This window comes from Suncus etruscus, chromosome 7 (assembly GCF_024139225.1).
Source record: "Suncus etruscus isolate mSunEtr1 chromosome 7, mSunEtr1.pri.cur, whole genome shotgun sequence".
Classification (NCBI taxonomy): Eukaryota; Metazoa; Chordata; class Mammalia; order Eulipotyphla; family Soricidae; genus Suncus; species Suncus etruscus.
The window spans coordinates 56,534,638-56,558,380 of record NC_064854.1 but is presented as its reverse complement, the minus strand read 5'-3'; the positions used below and the strand labels follow the sequence as shown (position 1 = coordinate 56,558,380).

General features: G+C 45.2%; 1 protein-coding gene across 1 annotated transcript in view; it reads right to left on the bottom strand.

Moving 5' to 3' along the window:
- Positions 1–22,741, bottom strand: part of ASTN1 (astrotactin 1) — a 185,348-nt gene extending 162,607 nt beyond the window's left edge. The window contains exon 1 of the mRNA XM_049776415.1: positions 22,431–22,741. Coding sequence (XP_049632372.1) covers positions 22,431–22,725 — 295 coding nt within the window. The 5' untranslated portion in view covers positions 22,726–22,741. The remainder of the gene's footprint in view (positions 1–22,430) is intronic.
- Positions 22,742–23,743: the final 1,002 nt, after the last annotated feature.

The window sequence follows — 23,743 nt, the reverse complement described above, 5'->3', positions numbered from 1 at the left end:
CTGGCACATAAATATCTTCTGGAAAAAATGAACAATGATATTCTAACATGGGGGGGAGGGTTCTGCTCAATAATACTGACGTTATCAATTAGTTTTTGCTTTCAGACATAACGCTACCATGGACAGAGCTAAATGTAGGTAACTTCTGTGTGTGTTTCTGATTATTTTCTTTGGCCAGATGCCCAGAAGCATCTTAACTGCTTGGTCCAATTCTTAAAGTTCTTGGAAGGCATTATCCCAACTGCTTTCCAAAAAGACTGGGCTGAACTATGCTTCTGGAAGAAGTCAGGAGAGACGCACAGCTCAGCCCCCCAGGTTGAGAAGGCGCAAACACAGACACTGAGGACAACTTGGACACCCCTATCTAACATGTGGGCAGATAAGAGGGACCCAAGGCTAATGGAAAAGAGGAAGGGGCAACTTCCATGGGATCAGTTTTAGCTATGTGTGTTCTGGGCTTTAGGGGAAAATAGCCCCTTGCATGTGGCTGACCTGAGTTCAATCCCCAGCATCTCATATGATTCCCTGAGCCTGCCAAGAGTTATTTCTGAGGACTGAGCCAGGAGTTATACCTGAGCACCTCTGGATGGGACCCCCACTCAAAAAAAAGTGGGCCTAGGGGTCAGAGCAATAGTAGAGCAAGGAGAGCGCTTGTCTTGCATGTGTCCAACCCAGGTTCAATTTCTGACATCCCCTAGGGTTCCCCGAGCACTGCCAAGAGTGATCCCTGAGCAAAGAGCCAGGAAGAAATCAGCCCTGAGCACAACTGGATGGGGCCCCCAAACAAATCAATAAACGACATAATTCTCACTTGAACCAGCTCAGAACTCAACCCAGGGTCACTCTCCTATATTGTCCCCCAAGTACTATAGGATGTACCCCCCAATAAGGAGTCGGCTTGGCTGCATGTTCAAGGTCAATCTCAGTGCTAGCAGACTGAGGCTGAAGGAGTTCTCAGCTCTGGAAAAATCTCTCTGGCTTTATCAGACCACCAAGCTCCTTAGATCAGCAGAGGCAGAAAGGACTCAACTGTAATTGCTGGGGGAGGGGGGGCCCACAGTAGCTGATTTCATTGATGCTCTAGACAATCAACACATCAAAAACCATTAATTATTCCACAATTCTTCACCCATTATTTCTGCAGCAGCTAGGAGGGAAGAGGGGGGTGGCGGAGAAAGAAAGGGGAGCACAGCAGCGGGGGGGGGGGGGGGGGGAGTGGCCTTGGAGATATTGGTCCAGTTGGCCTTGATCCAGTTGCTGAGGCCAAGGACTGGTTCCTCCTTCAAATGGGCTGGACAAATGGCCTGGCCCTGAGAAGTTTTTATCATGCTAATGCATCAAGACAGCTCAGAGAGGTGAGATTTAGCAGCCTCTTTAGGAGTTTGTTTGCCTGGAGCTCCTCAGAAAGCTTCCATTAATCAGAGTCTCCCTAAGCACAACTGGTACTCTGGTACTCTGGAATGGTCCGAATGGCATTGGAGAAGGGAACTGGGGCTAATCCAGCAGCATAACAGTAAGTACACACCAACTTGGGCTGGCCTCCCCCAAACAATACCACTCAGTCCACTTAGTAAAATCTCCTGTGCGGATTTGTCTGGGGGTAAAGGGTTGAAAACAGAATTAGGCTGGGCTCAATGAGGAAGTTGGGGGTCCTACACCTTGCTTTGTGGAAAGCTAAGAAAAAAGACTCCCCCAGTGAAAAAAGCCAATGCTAGTGGTAGCTGGGAATTGACTCAGATGATAAGAATTCAGATGCTATATAAGCAGTAATTTGCAGAAGCCAGGTCCCCTGTTTGTGACGTCAGGCTGGGAAAATCTATGAAACTAGGCCTGCCCAGTGGGGCCTGACTGTGAAAAATTGTGAGTGCTGCCTGTGTGTGTCTGTCACCTGTCCTGTCGTGTGAAACTCTTGGGAGTGGGCCGAAAAGAGGCTCCAGAAGAGCACTTTGCTCCGCTTCGCTATGCGGCCGTGCTCTCTTTCTAAGGAAAGAACACCATCACAACAAGAAGAAACAATCACACTAAGAACTGTGCTGGATCACTGAAGCCCAGCATTTCTCTCTGGACTGTCTTCTCTGCTGCGTACTCAGGCCTAAGATTTGATCCTGCGTGAGGCTTCATCCATGGAGGACTCCCCTCCCTTGGAGGCAAGTCAACCCATCCAGAAAGAGCGGAGCCAGAGGAGTGTGGCTGCCTACATCATTTAGCCAATGAATACCACCACAACACGTAGAAAAACCCACAATACAAGTGTGACAATGGGGAAACAAAGCAGGCCAGCATCAGACATAGAGAATGAAGATGACAATTCTGATGACCAAATAATGACCAACCAACTAATCAACCTCTCAGATAAGGACTTTAGACAAGCAATATGGAAGATGCTCAAAGAACTCAAAGAAACCATGGATCGAGTTGAACAGAACCAAGAAAATATGAAGACAGAAATCACAAAACTCCAAACTGAAATAATATGTCAACTAACAGGCCTGAAAAACTCAGTAAATGAAGTGAATGACAAAATGGATAAGCTCTGGGACAGGGTATCAGAAGCTGAGAATAGACTTGCTGCTGTGGAAGATGAGATAAATAACAATTCCATACAGCGGGACAGATTAGAAAAAAAAAGCAAATGAACAGTGGAAAAATTAGTCAAAGAATGGGAACAGATGAAAATAGAAGTCTATAATAAGCTCAACAGAAACAACTTAAGAATCATTGGAGTCCCAGAGACTCAGGAAGAAAATTTCCAGGAAGAATCAACGGTCAAGAACATCATTAAAGAGAAACTTCCAGAGCTAAAGAATATATGTGATCAAATCCTGCATGCTCAAAGAGTACCAACCAAAAGAGAACCCAGAAAAAATACCCTGACACATCCTAGTCACAATGACAAATCCCACAGATAGAGACAGAATTCTGAAAACAGCAAGATCAAAAAGGGAAATTACATTCAAGGGAGCATCCTTGAGATTTACAGCAGACCTGTCACCAGAAACACTCAAGGCCAGAAAGCAGTGGTGGGATATTGTGACAAGACTGAATGTAATGAATGCTTCACCTAGAATACTGTACACAGCAAAACTCATTTTCTGATTTGACAGAAGAATACATGGTTTCACAGACAAAAAACAGCTCAGAAACTTTACAGACCCAAAACCAGTCTTAAGAGAAAAACTAAAAAACCTAATTTAAGACAAGACTAACCAAAAGACACACCAAATTTCGATATAAAGATGGCATTAAATCCCAGGACAATTCTTTCTCTCAACATCAATGGACTAAATGCACCAGTTAAGAGACACAGAGTGGCTAAATGGATCAAAAAACTCAATCCAACCTTCTGCTGCCTACAAGAAATGCACCTGAATAGTCAGAGCAAGCATAGACTCAAAATAAAAGGCTGGAGAAAAATTATCCAAGCAAACAACATCCATAAAAAAGCTGGAGTGGCCATACTAATAACAGATAATGCAAACTTTATACTCAGGAAGGTTGTAAGAGACAAAGATGGACATTTTATATTAATCCAGGGGTATGTAGAACAGGAAGAAATAACTCTCCTAAACATATATGCACCGAATGAGGGGCCAGCAAAATATTTAATACAATTGTTGACAAATCTGAAAAATAATATCAATAACAACACAATAATTGTGGGGGACCTCAACACAGCTTTGTCAACACTGGATAGGTTAACCAGACTGAAACTCAACAAGAATATACAAGACCTGAGGAGAGAAATGGAAGAAAGAGGCCTAGTGGATATATATATAGGACACTCCATCCCCAGAAACCTGGATACACATTCTTCTCCAATGTACATGGGACATTCTCCAGGATAGACTACATGCTGGCACATAAAACATACCTCCATAATATCAAGAGGATAGAAATTTTGCAGGCTACCTTCACTGACCACAAGGCTCTGAAATTATTTGTGAATTCCAAAGGGGCACAGAAGAAAAACTTTAACACAGCCTCATACTGAATAAACCAGTGGGTCCGAGATGAAATCAAGGAGGAAATCAAAAGGTTCCTATAAACAAATGACAATAAAGACACAAACTATCAGAACTTATGGGACACAGCAAAAGCAGTACTGAGAGGAAAATTTATAGCTTTGCAAGTACCCTTTCAGGAAGGAAGAAGGGGCTTACCTGAGTAGCTTAATGACACAGCTAATGGAACTAGAAAGTGCTCAACAGAAGGACCCAAAAATAGGGAGACAGAAGAAAATAACAAAGCTGAGAGCAGAAATCAACAAAGTGGAAACCCAAAAAACAATCCGAAAGATCAACAAAAACAGAAGTTGGTTCTTTGAAAAAATAAACAGGATTGATAGACCACTGGCAAAACTAACAAAGAGAGAGAGAGAGAGAGAGAGAGAGAGAGAGAGAGAGAGAGAGAGAGAGAAACTTGATAACTCGTATTAGGAATGAAAAAGGAGAGATCACTACTGATATGGCAGAGATTCAAACGGTAATCAGAAACTATTTTGAGAAACTCTACGCCACTAAAAATGAGAACCTGGAAGAAATGGATAAATTCTTAGACTCATAATCTTCCATGGTTGAAGGAAGAGGATGTAGCATATCTAAACACCCCCATCACCATTGATGAAATTAAAACGGTAATCAAATGTCTGCCCAAAAACAAAAGCCCAGGCCCAGATGGATTCACTAATGAATTCTTTCAAACTTTCGAAGAGGAGCTACTACCAATCATGGCAAGACTCTTTCATGAAATTGAACAAACGGAAACACTTCCAAATAGCTTTATGAAGCCAACATCACCTTGATACCTAAACCAGACAGAGATGCTATGAAAAAAGAAAATTACAGACCAATATCGCTGATAAATACAGATGCAAAGATCCTCAACAAAATCCTGGCAAATAGGATTCAATGCCTCATTAAGAAGATCATCCACTACGATCAAGTAGGTTTCATCCCAGGAATGCAAGGATAGTTTAACATCCGTAAATCTATCACATCAACAACATAACAACATAATAATATATAATAATATATTATAATTATATATAAATATATATAAATAATATATATAAATATATATTTAATTTAATTTAATTTAAGTATAAATAAAATATATATAATTATAATAATAATATAATAAAAACAACATAATAATATATAATAAAATAATAACACATAACAACATCAACAACAAGAAAAATAAAAACCACATGGTCATATCAATCGTTGCAGAGAAAGCATTTGATAAGGTCCAAAACCCATTCTTGATCAAAACTCTCAGCAAGATGGGAATGGAAGGAACTTTTCTCAATATAGTTAAGGCCATCTACCACAAGCCAGTGGCAAATATTATCCTCAATGGAGAAAAACTAAAAGCCTTCCCTCTAAATTCTGGCACAAGACAAGGGGGTCCTCTCTCACCACTCCTATTCAACATAGCACTGGAAGTACTTGCTATAGCGATTAGGCAAGAAAAAGATATCAAAGGAGTCCAGATAGGAAAGGAAGAAGTCAAGCTCTCACTGTTTGCAGATGACATGATACTCTACTTAGAAAACCCTAAAGACTCTACCAAAAAGCTTCTAGAAACAATAGACTCATATAGCAAGGTGGCAGGCTACAAAATTAACACACAAAAATGAATGGCCTTTCTATACACCAATAGTAATAAGGAAGAAATGGACATTAAGAAAACAACCCCATTCACAATAGTGCCACACAAACTCAAATATCTTGGAATCAACTTGACTAAAAATGTGAAGGACCTATACAAAGAAAACTATAAAACTCTGCTCCAAGAAATAAGAGAGGACATGTGGAAATGGAAACACATACCCTGCTCATGGATTGGCAGGATTAACATCATCAAAATGGCAATACTCCCCAAGGCATTATACAGATTTAATGCTATCCCTCTAAAGATACCCATGACATTCTTCAAAGAAGTGGATCAGGCACTTTTGAAATTTGTTTGGAACAATAAACACCCTAGAATAGCTAAAGCAATCATTGGGAAAAAGAATATGGGAGGAATTACTTTCCCCAACTTTAAACTTTACTAATAAGCAATAGTTATCAAAACAGCATGGTATTGGAATAAGAACAGGCCCTCAGATCAGTGGAATAGGCTTGAATACTCAGAAAATGTTCCCCAGACATACAATCACCTAATTTTTGATAAAGGAGCAAGAAATCCTAAATGGAGCAAAGAAAGCCTCTTCAACAAGTGGTGTTGGCACAAATGGCTAGCCACTTGCAAAAAATTGAACTTAGACCCCCAGCTAACATCGTGTACAAAGGTAAAATCCAAATGGATTAAAGACCTCGATATCAGACCTGAAACCATAAGATATATAGAACAACACATAGGCAAAACACTCCAGGACATTGAGACTACAGGCATCGTCAAGGAGGAAACTGCACTCTCCAAGCAAGTGAAAGCAGAGATTAACAGATGGGAATATATTAAACTGAGAAGCTTCTGCACCTCAAAGGAAATAGTGCCCAGGATACAAGAGCCACCCACTGAGTAGGAGAAACTATTCACCCAATACCCATCAGATAAAGGGCTAATCTCCAAAATATACAAGGCACTGATAGAACTTTACAAGAAAAAACCATCTAATCCCATAAAAAAATGGGGAGATGAAATGAACAGACACTTTGACAAAGAAGAAATACAAATGGCCAAAAGACACATGAAAAAATGCTCTACATCACTAATCATCAGGGAGATGCAAATCAAAACAATGATGAGATACCACCTCACACCACAGAGAATGGCACACATCACAAAGAATGAGAATAAACAGTGTTGGCGGGGATGTGGAGAGAAAGGAACTCTTATCTGCTGGTGGGAATGCCATCTAGTTCCACCTTTATGGAACTATGGAGATTCCTCCAAAAACTGGAAATCGAGCTCCCATACGATCCAGCTATACCACTCCTAGGAATATACCCTAGGAACACAAAAATACAATACAAAAACCCCTTCCTTACACCTATATTCATTGCAGCACTATTTACCATAGCAAGACTCTGGAAACAACCAAGATGCCCTTCAACAGACGAATGGCTAAAGAAACTGTGGTACATATACACAATGGAATATTATGCAGCTGTCAGGAGAGATGAAGTCATGAAATTTTCCTATACATGGATGTACACGGAATCTATTATGCTGAGTGAAATAAGTCAGAGAGAGAAAAACGCAAAATGGTCTCATTCATCTATGGGTTTTAAGAAAAATGAAAGACATTCTTGCAATAATAATTTTCAGACACAAAAGAAAAAAGAGCTGGAAGTTCCAGCTCACCTCAGGAAGCTCACCACAAAGAGTGATGAGTTTAGTTAGAGAAATTACTACAATTTGAACTGTCCTAATAATGAGAATGTATGAGGGAAATGAAAAGCCTGTCTAGAGTACAGGCAAGGGTCGGGTGGGGAGGAGGGAGATTTGGGACATTGGTGATGGGAATGTTACACTGGTGATGGGTGGTGTTCTTTACATTACTGAAACCCAAACACAATCATGTATGTAATCAAGGTGTTTAAATAAAATTTAAATAAAAAAAGAAAAAAGAAGAATTCAGATGCCTACTCTGGGATCTATTCACCAAGCATCTGCACCACACACTGCATTGTTCTGGGCTCTCATGAGACAAGAACCCTCCCAGAGACAAGTACAAAGCACATAGCTGGGTTTTAGTTACCATATCTGCCTGGTGAACAGCTTGGAAACAGACTGTTGAGGGCATCAAAGACAAGAACCACACAGAACTTGGGAGATAACGAACCCTGGGAGATCTTACAAGTAGACTCCTCTACTTTTCTCCTTCTCACAGATCTTTGCAGAAAGGCTGGTGTTTCAGGAAACAGAGAAAGGTGAGAGAAAGCAAAGCTAGGAACCCTTTCCAAGCCCTGTGCATCTGCCCTGCTCAGAAGCTCAGAGCTAGAATTAATAGAAAGGCACCATGCAGGCAATGAGCAAAAGGAGCCTTGATGAAGTTAAGACTAGACTATGCGGGCCCGGAGAGATAGCACAGCGGCGTTTGCCTTGCAAGCAGCCGATTCAGGACCAAAGGTGGTTGGTTCAAATCCCGGTGTCCCATATGGTCCCCCGTGTCTGCCAGGAGCTATTTCTGAGCAGACAGCCAGGAATAACTCCTGAGCACCTCGGGTGTGGCCCAAAAACCAAAACCAAAAAACCCAAAAACCAAAAGCACTGCAAACAGGGATGAGTTTAGTTAGAGAAATAACTACGTTTTGAACTATCCTAATAATGAGAATGTATGAGGGAAATAGAAAGCCTGTCTAGAGTACAGGCAGGGGTTGGGTGGGGAGGAGAGAGATTTTGGACATTGGTGATGGGAATGTTACACTGGTGATGGGTGGTGTTCTTTACATGAATGAAACCCAAATACAATCATGTATGTAATAAAGTTGGTTACATTAAAAAAAAAAGACTAGACTATGCAAGTGACACCAAATCATGAGTGTCCAGCAGCCTTTTAAATAGATGAGGCAAATAAAAGGAGTTCATAGGATTTATCTGCTAATATTCTAATTTCACAAGTGACAAAATTAAAAGAAAAAGCCAACAGCTGTGTAGATAGAAGTCATTGCACAGGTGGGAAAACCTCTGCTCCCCTTTCTTGCCCCTCTTACTGGTCTGCCTGTACCCCATCCCCAGTCCTGTATCCTCCCTCCTCATCCCCATCCCCAGAAACCTACAGGGTAAATCACAGCCTTGGTGTGGCTTATGAAAACATTCCAGGCATCTCTGCCTCTTTTTCTAAGGCTGCTTCTATTACCAACGACATCCAAGTTTGCAATCTGTGGTTTGAGAGATGTTTGCATTTGGCAGAGAAGGAAACTACTGTAAAATTTTTTTTAATTTCACTCATCACCAAAGGGGATCCTTCACCCCCCTTTTTCCCCAGTTGTTCTAATCAGAAATAATCTTTGGCTTTACAGCTACTTTCTTCAAGCATGTCACTTAGATGAACTGGATGCATGAGCGATTGGATGGATGGATCAATGGATTGATGGATCGATGGGTGGGGATGTGCATAAATAAATGAATGAATTGGTGAATGGATGGATAGATAGATGGACAGATAGCTAAAATGGATTGATGTATGGGTGGGTAGGTAGGTAGATGGGTAGATAAATGGATGCAATTTTTTTTGACAGGGATGGAGCTAGAAGGGATGGTACTAAGTAAAGTCATAAAGAAAAGGGACAGATACAGAATCGTATCTCTCATATGGGTTTTCAAGATACACAGTGAAGTAGCAACACAGAGCCAAAGGTAACAGTATGGGAGAATTGAGGCCCACAATTTTTGGGAGGGATTGGTAGGGAGGGAGGGGTGAGTGTTCTTGGGGGCACAGAGTCAGAAGTAAGCTTTGAGCACAGCTGGATGTGAACCCAAACAAAACAAGAACACTTGGTGGGGGATAAAAGGACAAATGCTTAAGGGAATTAGACTATTTCTGGGGAAAGGTAGGTAAGAATTTCAAGTAGAGATAAAGACCAAGAAACTGGTAGAGAAAGAAACCACTGTAAGAAAATAGCAAAAATTTACCATAGGGACCAAAGCAATAACATAGCAGGGAGGGCACTGGCCTGGCACCTGACCAACCCAGTCCATCCCCAGCATTCCATAAGCTCCCCTGACTCCACCAGGAATGATTCCTGAGTGCAGAGCTAGGCATAACTCCTGAGCATAGCTGGTATGGCCACTCAAAAAGATAAAAAAAAAATACACTAAAACGGGTTATGAATTGATAAGAGTGATAGACTTAACCCACTGCAAAATGACTGCAAAAAATTAAAAAGCAAAGTCCTTGGACCAATGTTGATGACCATTTCTTTGTTTGTTGGTTGATTGGTTGGTTTTTTAAATTTTTTTTGGGCCACACCTGGTGGCACTCAGGGGTTACTCCTGGCTCTGTGCTCAGAAATCACTCTTGGTAGACTCAGGGGATTGAACGCAGGTCCATCCTGAGTGGACCACAAGCAAGGCAAATGCCCTACCTGCTGTACTATTGCTCTGGCCCTGTATTGGTGGCATTTCTATACAGAAGGCCAGCAGCCACCATAATGTCCTTCACTAGGCATCTGGGTAAACAGAACAGGCAGACCCAGACGACAGACTACTATACAGTAATAAAAGCAAATGAGCTTTTCAAGAGTCTTCAATGCATCCTGCTAAAAAGGCAGCATGAGGTGCTACAAACTGTGGAATCTTCAGTTTGGGACATTCTGAAAAAGGGAAAAACCTGGAGACAGAAAAGCCAGGGGGAGAGATGAAAGGCAGCTGTTTTTTAGAAGGCAGTGAGGGAGTTAGCCAGCAAGTAAAGTGTGGAGAGATGGAACTATGCATTTACTCAAGACCATAAAATTCTGGAACCCAGAGCAGGGAGAGATAGTATAGCAAGGAGGGCACTAGCCTGGCACTTGGTCAACCTAAGTTTGATCCCTGGCACAGCATACAGTCCCTCACGCCCTGCCAGGAGTGATCCTTGAGCAGAGCCAGAGTAAGCCCTGAGTACAGCTGGATATGGCCCCAAAACTAAACAAAATTAGAATAAAGAGCTCTGGGACATGGCAATTTTAATGTATGTAAATGAGGGGGAGAGATAGTCCAGTGGGGAGGGCTTTTGCCTTGCACAGACAACCCAGGCTCGATCCCCTGCATCCCATATAAACTCCCGAGTACTCCTTAAGTCCAGAGTAGGAATCAGCTCTGAGCATCAAGCGTGGCTCCAAAACCAAAAAGATAAAATTAGTGTCTGCAAATAAAAAGGAAATAAATTTCTGAGGAACTTAGGGAACACTAGAATGAAAGAGATAAAACACAGCATGGGGTGGGATGGAGAGAAAATACAATGTGGGAGGGCACTTGCCTTGTATGCAGCAAATATGGACTCAGCCCCTGGTGTCCCATATGGTCCCAAGCACTGCCAGGAGTAAGCCCTGAGTACTGCCAGGGGTGGCCAAAAAACTAACCAAACAAGCAAACACCCAACATTAGGGTTGGGGAGATGTTGAATGGCTGAACACATACACTTGCCACTTGGGAGCAGAATTTGACCCCAGCCCCCAATGGCAACACATGAAAGTGTGCAAGAACATTGCTGGAAGTGATCCTGGAGTTGAGAGTGAATCCCCCCAAAATTAACCAAAACAGTCAGATTCTGAGCATGATCTCACTAGAGTGGTTGGGGGCCTGGTATTGAGCAAAAAAAAAAAAAAAGAAAGAAAGAAAGAAAAGAAAAGAAAAGAAAAGAAAAGAAAAGAAAAGAAAAGAAAAGAAAAGAAAAAAGAAAATTTTTTTAATCTGGAAAAGAACTGGAGCCTGTAAGACAAGCGAGAAACCAAGTTGTCCTTAGGACATGACAAGTGCTTCTTCAGAGAAATTCCTCCCCAGAGAGGGGGGATGATGAGCCAGTCTGTAAGGTGTGGGAAAGGGGGAGAAATAGAACAAGGGTTGAGAGTGTGGGAAGCAAGAGGACTCTCCCATAAGGACAGAGAAAAGCAAATGGGGAGGCTAGAATGATCCCTACAATGATCATTAGCCAAAGGATCAGAAACTGCAATGGCAGAACAGATTAGAACTTCACTTCAGCTAAAGTCAGATGATCAGAGGGAAACAAAATAACTTTAAACACAAATGCACACACAGATATACACACATGTGTGTACATGCAAACATATGTGCATATATGCATACAGAGACACAAGTACATACATACACACATGCATACAGATACACAAAGATTCAAACATGCAATTTCACACACGTATATACACATGCACACATAAGTTCACTTACACAGACACGTACACACACTTAGCACATACAAACATACAAAAGAGTTTGCTTACACACACAACATCAGATAATGACTGATTCATATGGTGGAAGGTGTTTTTTTTTGTTTTTGTTTTTGTTTTGTTTTTTTGGTTTTTGGCCACACCCGGCAGTGCTCAGGGGTTACTCCTGGCTGTCTGCTCAGAAATAGCTCCTGGTAGGCACGGGGGACCATATGGGACACCGGGATTCGAACCAACCACCTTTGGTTCTGGATCGGCTGCTTGCAAGGCAAACACCACCGTGCTATCTCTCCGGGCCCGGTGGAAGGTGTTGATATTACAAAATGAGCCTAGAGCCATTTTCAGTGGGAGCGAGGAAGACAACGTTCCCCCAGCACTGCATTTGGGCCTTCCCCAAGCACTGCCAGGTGTGGCCCCCAATCTCTCAATCAATAAAGGAGTTTAGGGGCTGAGAGACAGTAGAGGGATCTGAGCAAGAGCCCCTCACTATATCAACCCTCTGGGTATTTCCAGGTTCAGCCCTGGAAACAGACCCTAAAGAATTATCAGGTACCATCACCATCACTTCACATTGAACTGACTAGCCCCATCAACAGTATTATGGGGAGAATCCCTGAGTCACCTGAACTCTGCTTGGGAATTGCCACTTCTTCAAAAAGATGTTCATTTATTCATTTTAGGGGGGGGGCAGAGTAACAACACAACAGGTAGAGCACTTGCCTTGCATACAGCTGACTCAAGTTCAATCCCCGGCATCCCATGTGATCCCCTGAACCCACCAAGAGTGATTCCTATTCCCGGAGCCAGAAGTAACCCCTGAGCACTGCCAAGTGTGGCCCCAAAATCAAATAATAAATAAACACATAAATAAAAAAGGGGGAAAGAGCCAAGTATTGCCAGAACATAGGAAAGCTCTTTCTTTCCTTCTCCTTCGCATTATCTCCCCTTCCCACCAGGGCGAACCCCCTTTGCTACTGGAGCTGGATCTTTGCTTTTCATCACTATCTGAGTGCGTCTATAAGCATCTTGCTACCATTAGTTCTAATTTGATATAAATAAAATTGGAATGGGATGGATTTCTCAGTGAGTTGCTTAGTCTCACTTAAAATTACCTTGGGGAAATTAACCAGGTTGGTTATAGGCGGCTGCAACTCATTTATTTTCATGGCCTGATGATATTGCAGAGAAGAAAACTTTTAACACCTTGGACCCAACACACCTCCTATAGATGATTACTGGCTTGCATTTGGGTTTTGCTTTGATCAACCCTGCTGCTACATGGTATTTGGTATATTCCTTGTATTGAATATTGAATACCTATCTAATAACTCTCTTCAAACGGTATTTATAGCTGGGGGTAGGGCTTGCAGCATTCTAATTTTCAATGCTTTCTAGAATATCACATTGTTTTCTAAAAGTTTTCCATTAAGGGCCAGAATGATTGTACAGCAGAGAGAGTGCTTGCTGTGCATGTAGCAGACCTGGGTTCAATCCCCAGCATCCCATATGATCTCCCCCCAAAACCGCCAGGCATGATTTCTAAATGTGAGCCAGGAATAACTCTGAGCACCACTGGGTGTGGCCAAAATTTAAAAAATATACTCTCCTGGGCCCGGAGAGATAGCACAGCGGCGTTTGCCTTGCAAGCAGCCGATCCAAGACCAAAGGTGGTTGGTTCGAATCCCGGTATCCCATATGGTCCCCCGTGCCTGCCAGGAGCTATTTCTGAGCAGATAGCCAGGAGTAACCCCTGAGCACCGTTGGGTGTGAACCAATATATATATACACTCCTGTCAAGCCCCATGCATACCTGCCATCTTATAAGTAGAGAAATATTTTATGTCCCACAACTAATCTCCAGAAGAATATGATGCCACCAACTCTAACCCAGGTATACTGGTCCGGGCTGACAACTCTGAGGCCTTTTCAGGATGGGGATGGACAGAATCCCCTTTCTCCATGAATGCCCAACAACCCACAGTCACACCCAATACCCTCAAACAGAAACAAGCCAGCTCTGCCAATGAACCCCATCAAGCTGACAAGAGACCAAATTGCTCCAGCTTCATAGCTCCAGTACCAAGAAACCATATATGTTGCCACACCTTCTAATTTTACAGTAGTGTCAGCCCAGTATGATCACAGCCAACCTGATGGGAAAGTTGCATAGAAGACTTGGGAAAGCTTGGGAGCCTAAACAGTAACACAGAAGCTCAAGTAGTACCAACCATAACCCAGTAAATCCTCAAACACAGACATTAGCAACGCCATGGAGAGAAAGAACAATCATTTCAAATTGACCCTGGTTGATTGAAGTTTTGATCATTCCATTTGCCTTTGTGTTGTAACAAACAATAGGAAGTAAATTTGTTTGTGCCTGCAGGGGGGCAGACTAGGGTGGTGGGAGGAAAACTAGGGACACTAGTGGAGGAAAAGTGACACTGGTGGTGGGGTCAGTGCCGGAACACTGAGTGCCTGAAATAACTGTATTGTGAACAATTTAGTAAATTACGGTGTTATAATAAAAAAATTTTTAAGTTCTCCTTTTAATTTAGATTACCAGCCATCTTTTTTTGAATTTTGTTCCTAAGGGTCCATACAGATACATTCCCCCCACCCTCGAAGTATCAGATTACATGTGAAATAAAGTAAAATAAAAAGAATGGTACATTGTTCATCTTTGAAATCAAAAAATATATATAGAGACGACAAAATGATGTACTAGAAATCACCATCGCCTGGGGCTGGAGAGACAATATAGCATGGAGGGCACTTTCCTCCACATAAGGCTAACCCAGTTAGCTAATCCCCATCCCAAAGGGTTCCCCTGAGCCCTCCTGGAGTGATCCCTGAGCAGAAGCATCAGTAAGTCCTGAGCACCACGCTGGGTATAGCCAACCCCCATTCCACCCACACACACACATTAAATAAATAGCCGAAGTCCTTAACTTCCCCTGGGTTTCTGCCAGTTGTGTGCAGAGATTTGAACTTGGTGTCAAAGTGAAGAACTAAGGGTCAGAGGTTCTTACACAAGACACAGCTCAATCCCTGACACCCTGGGGTCCCCCAGAACAAATGGTGCTAGGTTGTTCCCAATAGCACAGGGTTAGAACAACATCTCCTCAGGCCATTTAGCACCATGAATGACTCCAGGACTTCCTGGGTATCAGTCATTGGGGTTTCCCCCCAAATAAATAAAATTAAATTTAAAAAGCAAACAAAAATGTAGCATGTCCCTGCAGCCTATTCTGTTCATAACATGAGAAAGACTTTTTTTTTTTCAACTAGCCTTAAAAAAATAAAAGAGCTAGAAGGGTCAGAGAGATAGCACAGGGGTAGACCTTGCACATAGCCGATCCCAGACTGACAGTGGTTCGAATCCCGACATCCCATATGGTCCCCCATGCCTGCCAGGAGCAATTTCTGAACACAGAGCCAGGAGTAACCCCCAAGCATCACCAGGTGTGACCCCCCCCCAAAAAAAAAACAAAAGGTGGGGCAGGGGCTGGAGCAATAGCACAGCAGGGAGGGCAATTGCCTTGCACACGGTTGACCTGGATTCAATCCCTAGCATCCCATAGGGAACCCCAAGCCTGCCAGGAGTGATCCCTGACTGCAAAGCAGGAGTTACCCCTGACTGAGCACCACCAGGTATGGGCCCCCCAAAAGAACAAAAAAAAAGTTATAATATATTGTAGCCTCACCCTGGATTTACATGTAACTACCTGCAAGACCTTACCATTCCTGGAAGGGGTTTGGGGGAGATGATAAAAGGTTTGGCCTCAAGGGCAAAACGAATTTTGCCGGATTTGGATTTTGCCTAAATGGAGGTCAGAGGAGAGATGGCTGAAAGAAAGCTAGACGTAGGGCGAGAGATGGCTGAAAGAAAGCTAGACGTAGGGCAAGCCGACAAGGCCATGCTTAAATAGGTTTAAGATTATAGGCCACATATGTTGGCCAGAGCAAATAAAACTGATATTTCCTGATGCCTGCTTGTGAATGAGATTTTTGCCCGCCATTCTCCTAAACCCAGATACCTGCCAGTTGGAGGGGGATGCAGCCACGTGTCCTGGGATGGCTGAGAAAGGTCCCTCCATCCACCTTCATCCGGCTCCATCCTAAGGGCCTTATTTATTAATTTAAACAACAATATATTATGTCTTCTAAGGGACTGGGGGAATATGGTGAATGGATGTGATGCTAGAGGTTGGATTGGTGTTGAAATAGACTCAACAGGACCAAAGAGATAGCACAATGGTAGGGCGTTTGTCTTGCATACAGCCAATACAGGACAAATGGTGGTTTGAATTCTGGCATCCCATATGGCCCCCATGCCTGCCAGAGCAATTTCTGAGTGCAGAACCAGGAGTAACCCCTTAGTGCAGCCAGATGTAACCAAAAAAAGAAAAAAAAAAGAAATAGACTCAACTACAAATAACTTCGTAAATCATGGTTAATTAAATTAAATAAAAATTTAAGGGGCATTGAGCACAGTCCCCTGAGCACCACCAGAAATGACTTCTGAGCATAAAGCCAAGAATAACCTTTAAGCACCTCCAGGTATGGCCCAAACACACACACACACACACACACACACACACACACACACACACACACACAATTTAAGGCGCTGATGCTATAATTCAGGAGGTAGGCTATTTGCCTTGCACCTGGATAAACCATGTTCAACCTCTGGTATCCCATATGATACTCCAAGCACCACCAGGAGTAATTCCAGAGTACAGAGCCAGGAATAAGTCCTGAGTACCACAGGGTATGGCTTAAAAACAAATTTAATAACAAAGTAAATAAAACTATATTGAAGGCCCAGGAGCAGCTCTCCTGCCCACTAGGTAGGTGGAAGGCTATGACTCCGAGTCTCACCACCCCACATGTGCAGAGCAGTGTGCTAGTGGCATTAATATCTGAAGTTCCTGGTGCCACAGCCCACCAAGCCTGGGACCCGTGGGCATGGCCATCATCACCACACCCACACACCCCCACACACACATAACTAGCAAAGGGCAGGTGAATAAATAAATAGAATTAAAATTATGCCACTCAAGGAACAGCAGATCTCAATCTTGCCTCTAGTGAGAAATAAAGCAATCACCTTCTTAAACTTTTCCTTCTAAAGCACCCATAAACTGGAAGTAAAGTCCTCTGAGAGTCTCCAGAAGAGCTTTTGAAGTGTATTAGCATGCATCCCTACTGCATTCAAAAATGCCTTTGGTGGAAAATATGCTCCACTTTGTGAGTGAATCAACTCCTAATAACTCTGTGTCACGTGCAGATAATCAACCCCTTTTTGCAAACTTGAGTTTTCCCCACCCTGTTTAGGAGCCCACCTTGAGATACTCAGCAGTGATGCCCCCCAAATCTAGGATGAGCCATCCTCCTATACGAATCAATTTACTATGAAACAAACACCTGACTTACTGCTCTTTTTTAAGTTTCTAAGGATTTTGGGTTTTTTTTATATTTATTTATTTATTTTTAGTTTTTAGAATTTGGACCATACCCAGAAATGTTCTAATATCATTCCTGGAGGTACTTAGGGATCCTATAAAATGCCAGGGATCAAATCTGGGTTGGCTATGTGCAAGGCAAAATACCCTCCCTCCCTGCCTGCTATCTATGTTTCTAAGCCATGGGGTGATGGAGAAAGAGATGGGAGGAAATTAGCCAAACTGTTGCTTCGAACTAGGCAAATGTTTAGCAAGGGTGAGACCACTTACTGATTTGAACCCACACAAAAATACTTAGTAACTGCTACTCAAACAGCAGGGCTCTAATTCTACTATGTTTTGTTTGTTTGAATTTGGTTGTTTTGTTTTGGGGTCATGCCTGGCAGTATTCAATACTTACTCCTGGCTCTGCACTGAGAAATCACTCCTGGTGGTATTCAGGGGACCATATGGGATTCTGGGGGTTAAACGCAGTTTGGCTGTGAACAAGGCAAGTGCCCTCCTCACTGTACTATTTCTCCAGCTCCTGGTCCTTTTTTTTTTTTTTTTTTTTTTTTTTTTTTTTTTTTTGGGCCACACCCGGCGGTGCTCAGGGGTTACTCCTGGCTGTCTGCTCAGAAATAGCTCCTGACAGGCACGGGGGACCATATGGGACACCGGGATTCGAACCAACCACCTTTGGTCCTGGATCGGCTGCTTGCAAGGCAAACGCCGCTGTGCTATCTCTCCGGGCCCTGTCCTTTTTTTTCCTAAGAGGAGATTTTCCTTTCAACCCTTCCATAGTTCTTGCCACCCAGCCATGAGAAAGACGAGCCCTTGAAAAGTCAATGATGGCATAGAAAACACAAGTTCAGAAACCAGCTTTTGGAATCTATGGAACTAGACTGAGTTCTGGTCCCATCAAAGGTTGGCTTAGTCAATCAGAACTGTCGATCCAACCTCTCCAGATCCTGAACACCACCCTAGATGGAAATGGATGCAAAACTCAGGTCACCCACAAGAACTCCTCACATCTCTGTGGCTTGTCAGGCTCTTTCCAGAAAAATCTTTGTCCATCCACAGACCTGGTGCCTCAAGTATAATTCCAATAAGCAAGATATGCAGTTGCCAGGGTCGTACTGCTCATCCTCACACAAGTTCCAGTGGCAGAGCACAGAGAAGGGTAGAGACCCTCCAAATATAGATGAAAATGGGGACACACATTCCTGGACACAGCCCTGCAAACCTCCCTTCCTCGACTGTCCCCAAATCATATAATCCTTCCGAACTCGGCGTCTATGGCTTTGAACACGGAAGTTTCTGCGGAGATGGGAAATTTTAATTAACTCATCTGGCAAAAAGCCTTTTCAGATCTCTAGAGAGGGCAAGAGGGGACGCACATGGACATATTTTAAATGAGCAGATACCTTAGTGTCCAGATGACCTTGCCAAATTTGGTTGAGTTTCTGAAAGTTGAGATGAATGAATAGCCACACAGAAAGTGGGTCATATATCCACAATCACAGCATTTACTGGCACCAGCGCCATCTGCATCCAATTTAAACCCTTCCTCAACTGCGAATTAACAAAAGCTGAGGGTCGGGTGAGTCTGTGGAAGCCAGCAGATGAGAAGGCCAATGGGCATCACATTGACCCAGAGGCCTGCCCCCATGTATGCTGCACTTCTCCCCCATCCCCCCACCCCACATTGAAACTCAAAAGGTGAGACAGAGTCAGATTTTATTTTTTGTGGCTTTTGGGTCACACCCAGCAGTGCTCAGGGGTTACTCCTGGCTCCATGCTCAGAAATTGCTCCTGGCAGGCACAGGGGACCATATGGGACGCCAGGATTCGAACCAATGACCTGCATGAAAGGCAAATGCCTTACCTCCTTGCTATCTCTCCGGCCCCAGAGCCAGATTATTAAAGCCAGTGACTAAAGCCAGTTAAAGGCGCTGTATTAAGATTTCAGGGGCCAGAGAGATAGTAGAATGGGTAGGGCCCCCTTGCCTTGTACATGCAGCTGATCCAGATTCAACCAATCTCCGGCACCCCATAGGGTTCCTGGCGACCCATCAGGAGTAATTTCTTAGCACAGAGCCAGGAGCAACCCCTAAGCACTGCCAATGTGACCCAACAAGGATTTCAGATTTGGGGGCTGTTGCAGAAAGATGCTGATCTAAGCCACTATATGCATTCCCTTGCTTATTAAGATTTTTCTCCTGAAGGCCAGAGAGATAGTAGGGTAGGAAAGCACATGTCTTGCAAATGTTGAAACAAAATAGGCAGATTCCTGGAGGAATTTAAGTTCATGGGAGACCAGTTCAACTATGGCTGTTTTACAAAGTGAACTTTTGGGGAATGGTGGATCCTGAGAAATTCATTCCTGCTTCTCCCTGGGAATTTGGGTCAGAAAAATCAGGACCCTCTTTTGGAGTGGCACCTCTAAATGAGAACCCCCTGCCAGGGTGAGGACATGCAGTGACAATTGGTGTTTTCGATAAATACATCTGGCCCCTATGGGAGAGGGCCACCCAGGTGTGCAAGCCAAGTTGTAGAGAGTTACTATAGCAAAGCAACAGGGTGCAGCAGTGGGCAGAGGTGCCACAAACTCTCCCCTTCACATCTGGGCTTTTGCTGTGCACAGAGCAATCTTCAGAAGGAACTGCAAAAAAATCAGGGAGTAGAATTTGAAAAATTTCCATTCTTTTTTTTTTTTTTTTTTCAGATAGCACCAAAGACCCTCTTTGTGTAGAATCATAAAGAAGGCGTAAACAGGCTCTTTCCTTAGTTTCATGCTTAGTTCCACCCACTTACATGACTGCCACCCAGAATCCTGAATAAGGGGAATAATCATATTAGTTTTCAGCAGCCGCTGGCCTCCAGTGCTCGGGCAAGCTCATAGGTGTGTGACGCTTTTGCAAGTTTCCTAGGCACACCTGGCACCAGGCAAACACTGGGTTTTAGCAGGTTTCCCTGGCCTCCCTCTAGGAACCAACTTTTTCACAGCACCGGTTCTGAAAACATGTCTCTATTTGGGGCTGCACAAAGGGGGCTTTCATCACCTTAATGTTTAGGGATGAAGACCTGCATGCTGATGGAAATAGGAGGGCCTCTTCCACTGGTGGAAGCAACAGCCGCCCCCCCCCCAACATATTCTATTTGGGAAGGACTGAGAGGCTGGACCTCATCTCCTGGGTCTATTGGATACTGGATCCCCCCCAGGTTCCGATTAGCCCTATATGGTCATCTGGGCTCAAGAAGAATCGCTCAAGAAAGAGGGTAACTTCTGCCCTGAAAGAATTGAGGAAAACTGGGGTGAATCGTGGTTAGGATCTGTGTGGTGTGTGGTGGATTTGCAAGAAGCTGGCTGGCCAGAAAGGAACCATCCCACCTTGGCTGCATGCTAGTGAAAAAGAGGGATGATTTGGAGGGATGAAGAGGTACTAGTAACTGAAGATGTTTGGTGCTTAAGGAAAATTAGACTAGGGGCCTAGAGTGACAGGACAGCAGGGAGGGCACTTGCCTTGAATGCGACTGACCTGGGTTCAACTCCCAGTATCCCATATAGTCCCCAGAGCCTGCCAGGAGTAATTCCTGAGCACAAAGCCAGGAGTAAGCCCTTAGCATTATCCCCCCCCCCCACCACCATTTTTTTTTTTTGTTTTTGGGTCACACCCGGCAGTGCTCAGGGGTTACTCCTGACTCTACACTCAGAAATTGCTCCTGGCAGGCTCAGGGGACCATATGGAATCCGTGATTCGAACCACTGTCCTTCTGCATGCAAGGCAAATGTCCTACCTCCATGCTTTCTCTCCGGCCCATCACCCAAAAGTTTTTTGAAAGAAAAAGAGAGGGGCAGGGAGATGATATGGGATGGTCTCTGGGAACACTGTTAGAGGAGGTTGATCCTGGTGGTGGGATTGATACTAAAACACTGTAAGTGTCTAAAACTTAAGCATGTGGGGCCAAAGTGATAGCAGTAGCAGGTAGACCACTTGCCTTGCATGTGGCTGATTCAGGTTCGATCCTTGGCATCCCATATTGTCCCCTGAGGTTGCCAGCTTTTCTTTTTATTTGGGGGGAGGGTGTAGGCCACATTCCATGGCGCTCAGAGGTTACTCTGGCTCTGCACTCAGAAATCACTCCTGGCAGGCTCAGTGGACTACATGGTATACCGGGGTTGGTCCCTAGTCCCGGGTCAGCAGCATGCAAGGCAAGCTCCCTACCTGCTGTGATATGGCTCTGGCCTCAGGAGTAATTCCTGAGTGCTTAGCAGGAGTAATCCCTGGGCACACATGCTGTGTGTGTGTCCCCCAAACAAACAACAACAAAAAAGCCTTAAGTATGAGTAATTTTGTAAATCACAATGCTTTAAATAAGATTAAATTAAAAAGAGAGAGAGAAATTAGGATATAGAAGCAATAAGTGAGTGAGAGCAAAAGCCAAGAGTGACTGTGTCTGTGGGTGAGGGGGTGCAAAACCTCCCCAGGAATGTCTCCATCTAGGTAGTCTTGGCAACAAAAGCCCCCTCACGCTGAGACCCCCAACTTGGATGAACCCCAAAATCTGGATGGTGATGTGTGCAGGGAGGAGCTGGCAGTGCGGCTGTCAGAGGAAGAACCAGAATAGCCTGGAAAGCCTGGGGCAGGTGGTCAGCATCCCCTCCTGGGCCCCCAGGAAAGGCTGAACCCATGTGGATGGGGTCCAGGAGGGAGGGACGCCGGGCGCAGAGCGACCATGTGGCCAGGGCGCGCGCGAGAGACCAGCAAGGGCTTCTGGGAGCTGAGCGTGGTGCCCAGCAGGCGAAAGGCCTGTGCCCGGGTGCGCTGGCATCCTAGCTGGGCCAGCCTAGAAGTCATCCCCAATCCCCTACAGCCCGCTCCCATCGGCGCTAGTGGGGAGTTGACGAGGGTCTTGCCAGATCTCCAGGGTTCAGGATGATGCGGTGGGGAGTGAATGGGTGGAAGGGGGGTCTGGAGTGCGGGGCGGTTCCAGGGAGCCGAGATGTCTTGATGGGGGAATAGGATGTAGCTCCAGGAGACGGGGGGTGGGGACCAAAGGGCCTCGATCTCCCCCTCCACCACCACCACCACCACCACCACCACCACCACTCCCCAGCGCGCAGTGGGGTCCTCACCCAGCACGAAGTAAGGCAGCTCCGTGTTCTCCAGGTCGTCCACCACCACCATCTCGCCGGGGAAGTCGTTGCGCACGGAGAAGAGCAGCTTGGGCTCGGCGGCCGACGGGCTGTGCATGATGCTCAGGTCGTTCTCCCGCAGGAACGGCAGCGCCGACACCGTGATGCTCTTGAGCTTGCATTCCAGCTCCTTGGACGCGTCCACGTCGCCGCCGCCGGCCGCCGCCCGCACGGCCCCGGGCGCGCAGCAGCAGCAGCAGCAGGCGAGCAGCGCGCAGAGCCGGGCCAAAGCCATCTTGAGCCCCGGCCGCCTTCCTCCCGGCGGAGGGAGAGAGCGAGCTAGCTAGCGAGCCCGAGAAGCGGGGGAGATGTCACGGGGGAGCCCTAGGCCTCTCCGATCGCCGGGGTGCCGCGGCTCCGCTCCCAGCCTGGAGAGCACCCCCCCTCTATGTTCTTTGTTTCCCGGAGCTGCTGGTCTGGGGGATGGAGAAGGGGTGGGGTGGTGGGGAGAAGGAGCGAGGACGTCGGGAAGAAGGGATGGGGGGAAGGGAGCGAGGGTTCCCTGGAATCAGGTCAGCCCCCTTAGCTGGTGGCCGCTCCCCAAGCCCGGCGAGCGCGCTCCTGTGGCTCCTCTACCTGCGCCGTGGCCGTCCGCGCGCCCCGGCCCCGGCGGGCGGTGCAAAGTCTTTGCTTCTCGGCGCCGGCGTCCCGGTGGCTCGGGAAGGACACGCACAAGCACACACATACACGCGCGCTCACATGCACACACACACGCGCGCGCACAAGCTGCGATGCACCTCCAAGGGCTCTTCTTTGGAGCTGGGTGTGTGTGTGTGTGTGTGTGTGTGTGTGTGTGTGTGTGTGTGTGTGTGTGTGTGTGTGTGTGCGCGCGCGCGCCCGGGTAGGGGGGTTCGCTCCCTTCTCTCTCGCCCCCAACTCTACTTGGATTTGTTGATTATTGGATGGGCCGCTCTGGGGTGCTTTGCGTGCAACTTTGCAGAAATATTGGGTGAAGATCGTCTAGGTTTGCTTAAGAGAGATGAGCCCCGGGAAGAAGCAGGTGAATGGGATTTCCTCCCACCACTTCCCCACATCTCCGAGCATCCCTCTCCCCTCTCTTTTGGGTTGTTTTTTTTTTTTGTTTGTTTGTTTGTTTGTTTTATTTTGTTTTGTTTTTGGCTACAAAGGTACTGTATTGTAAAGAGTATAAGGAGAATGGGGGTGTGAGGATTTCTTGAATAAATAGTAGCGTTCATGGGAAGAAGCATTGAGCTCCTTCCTTTGAGAGAGGCCAATAAACAGCTAAAAGAAAC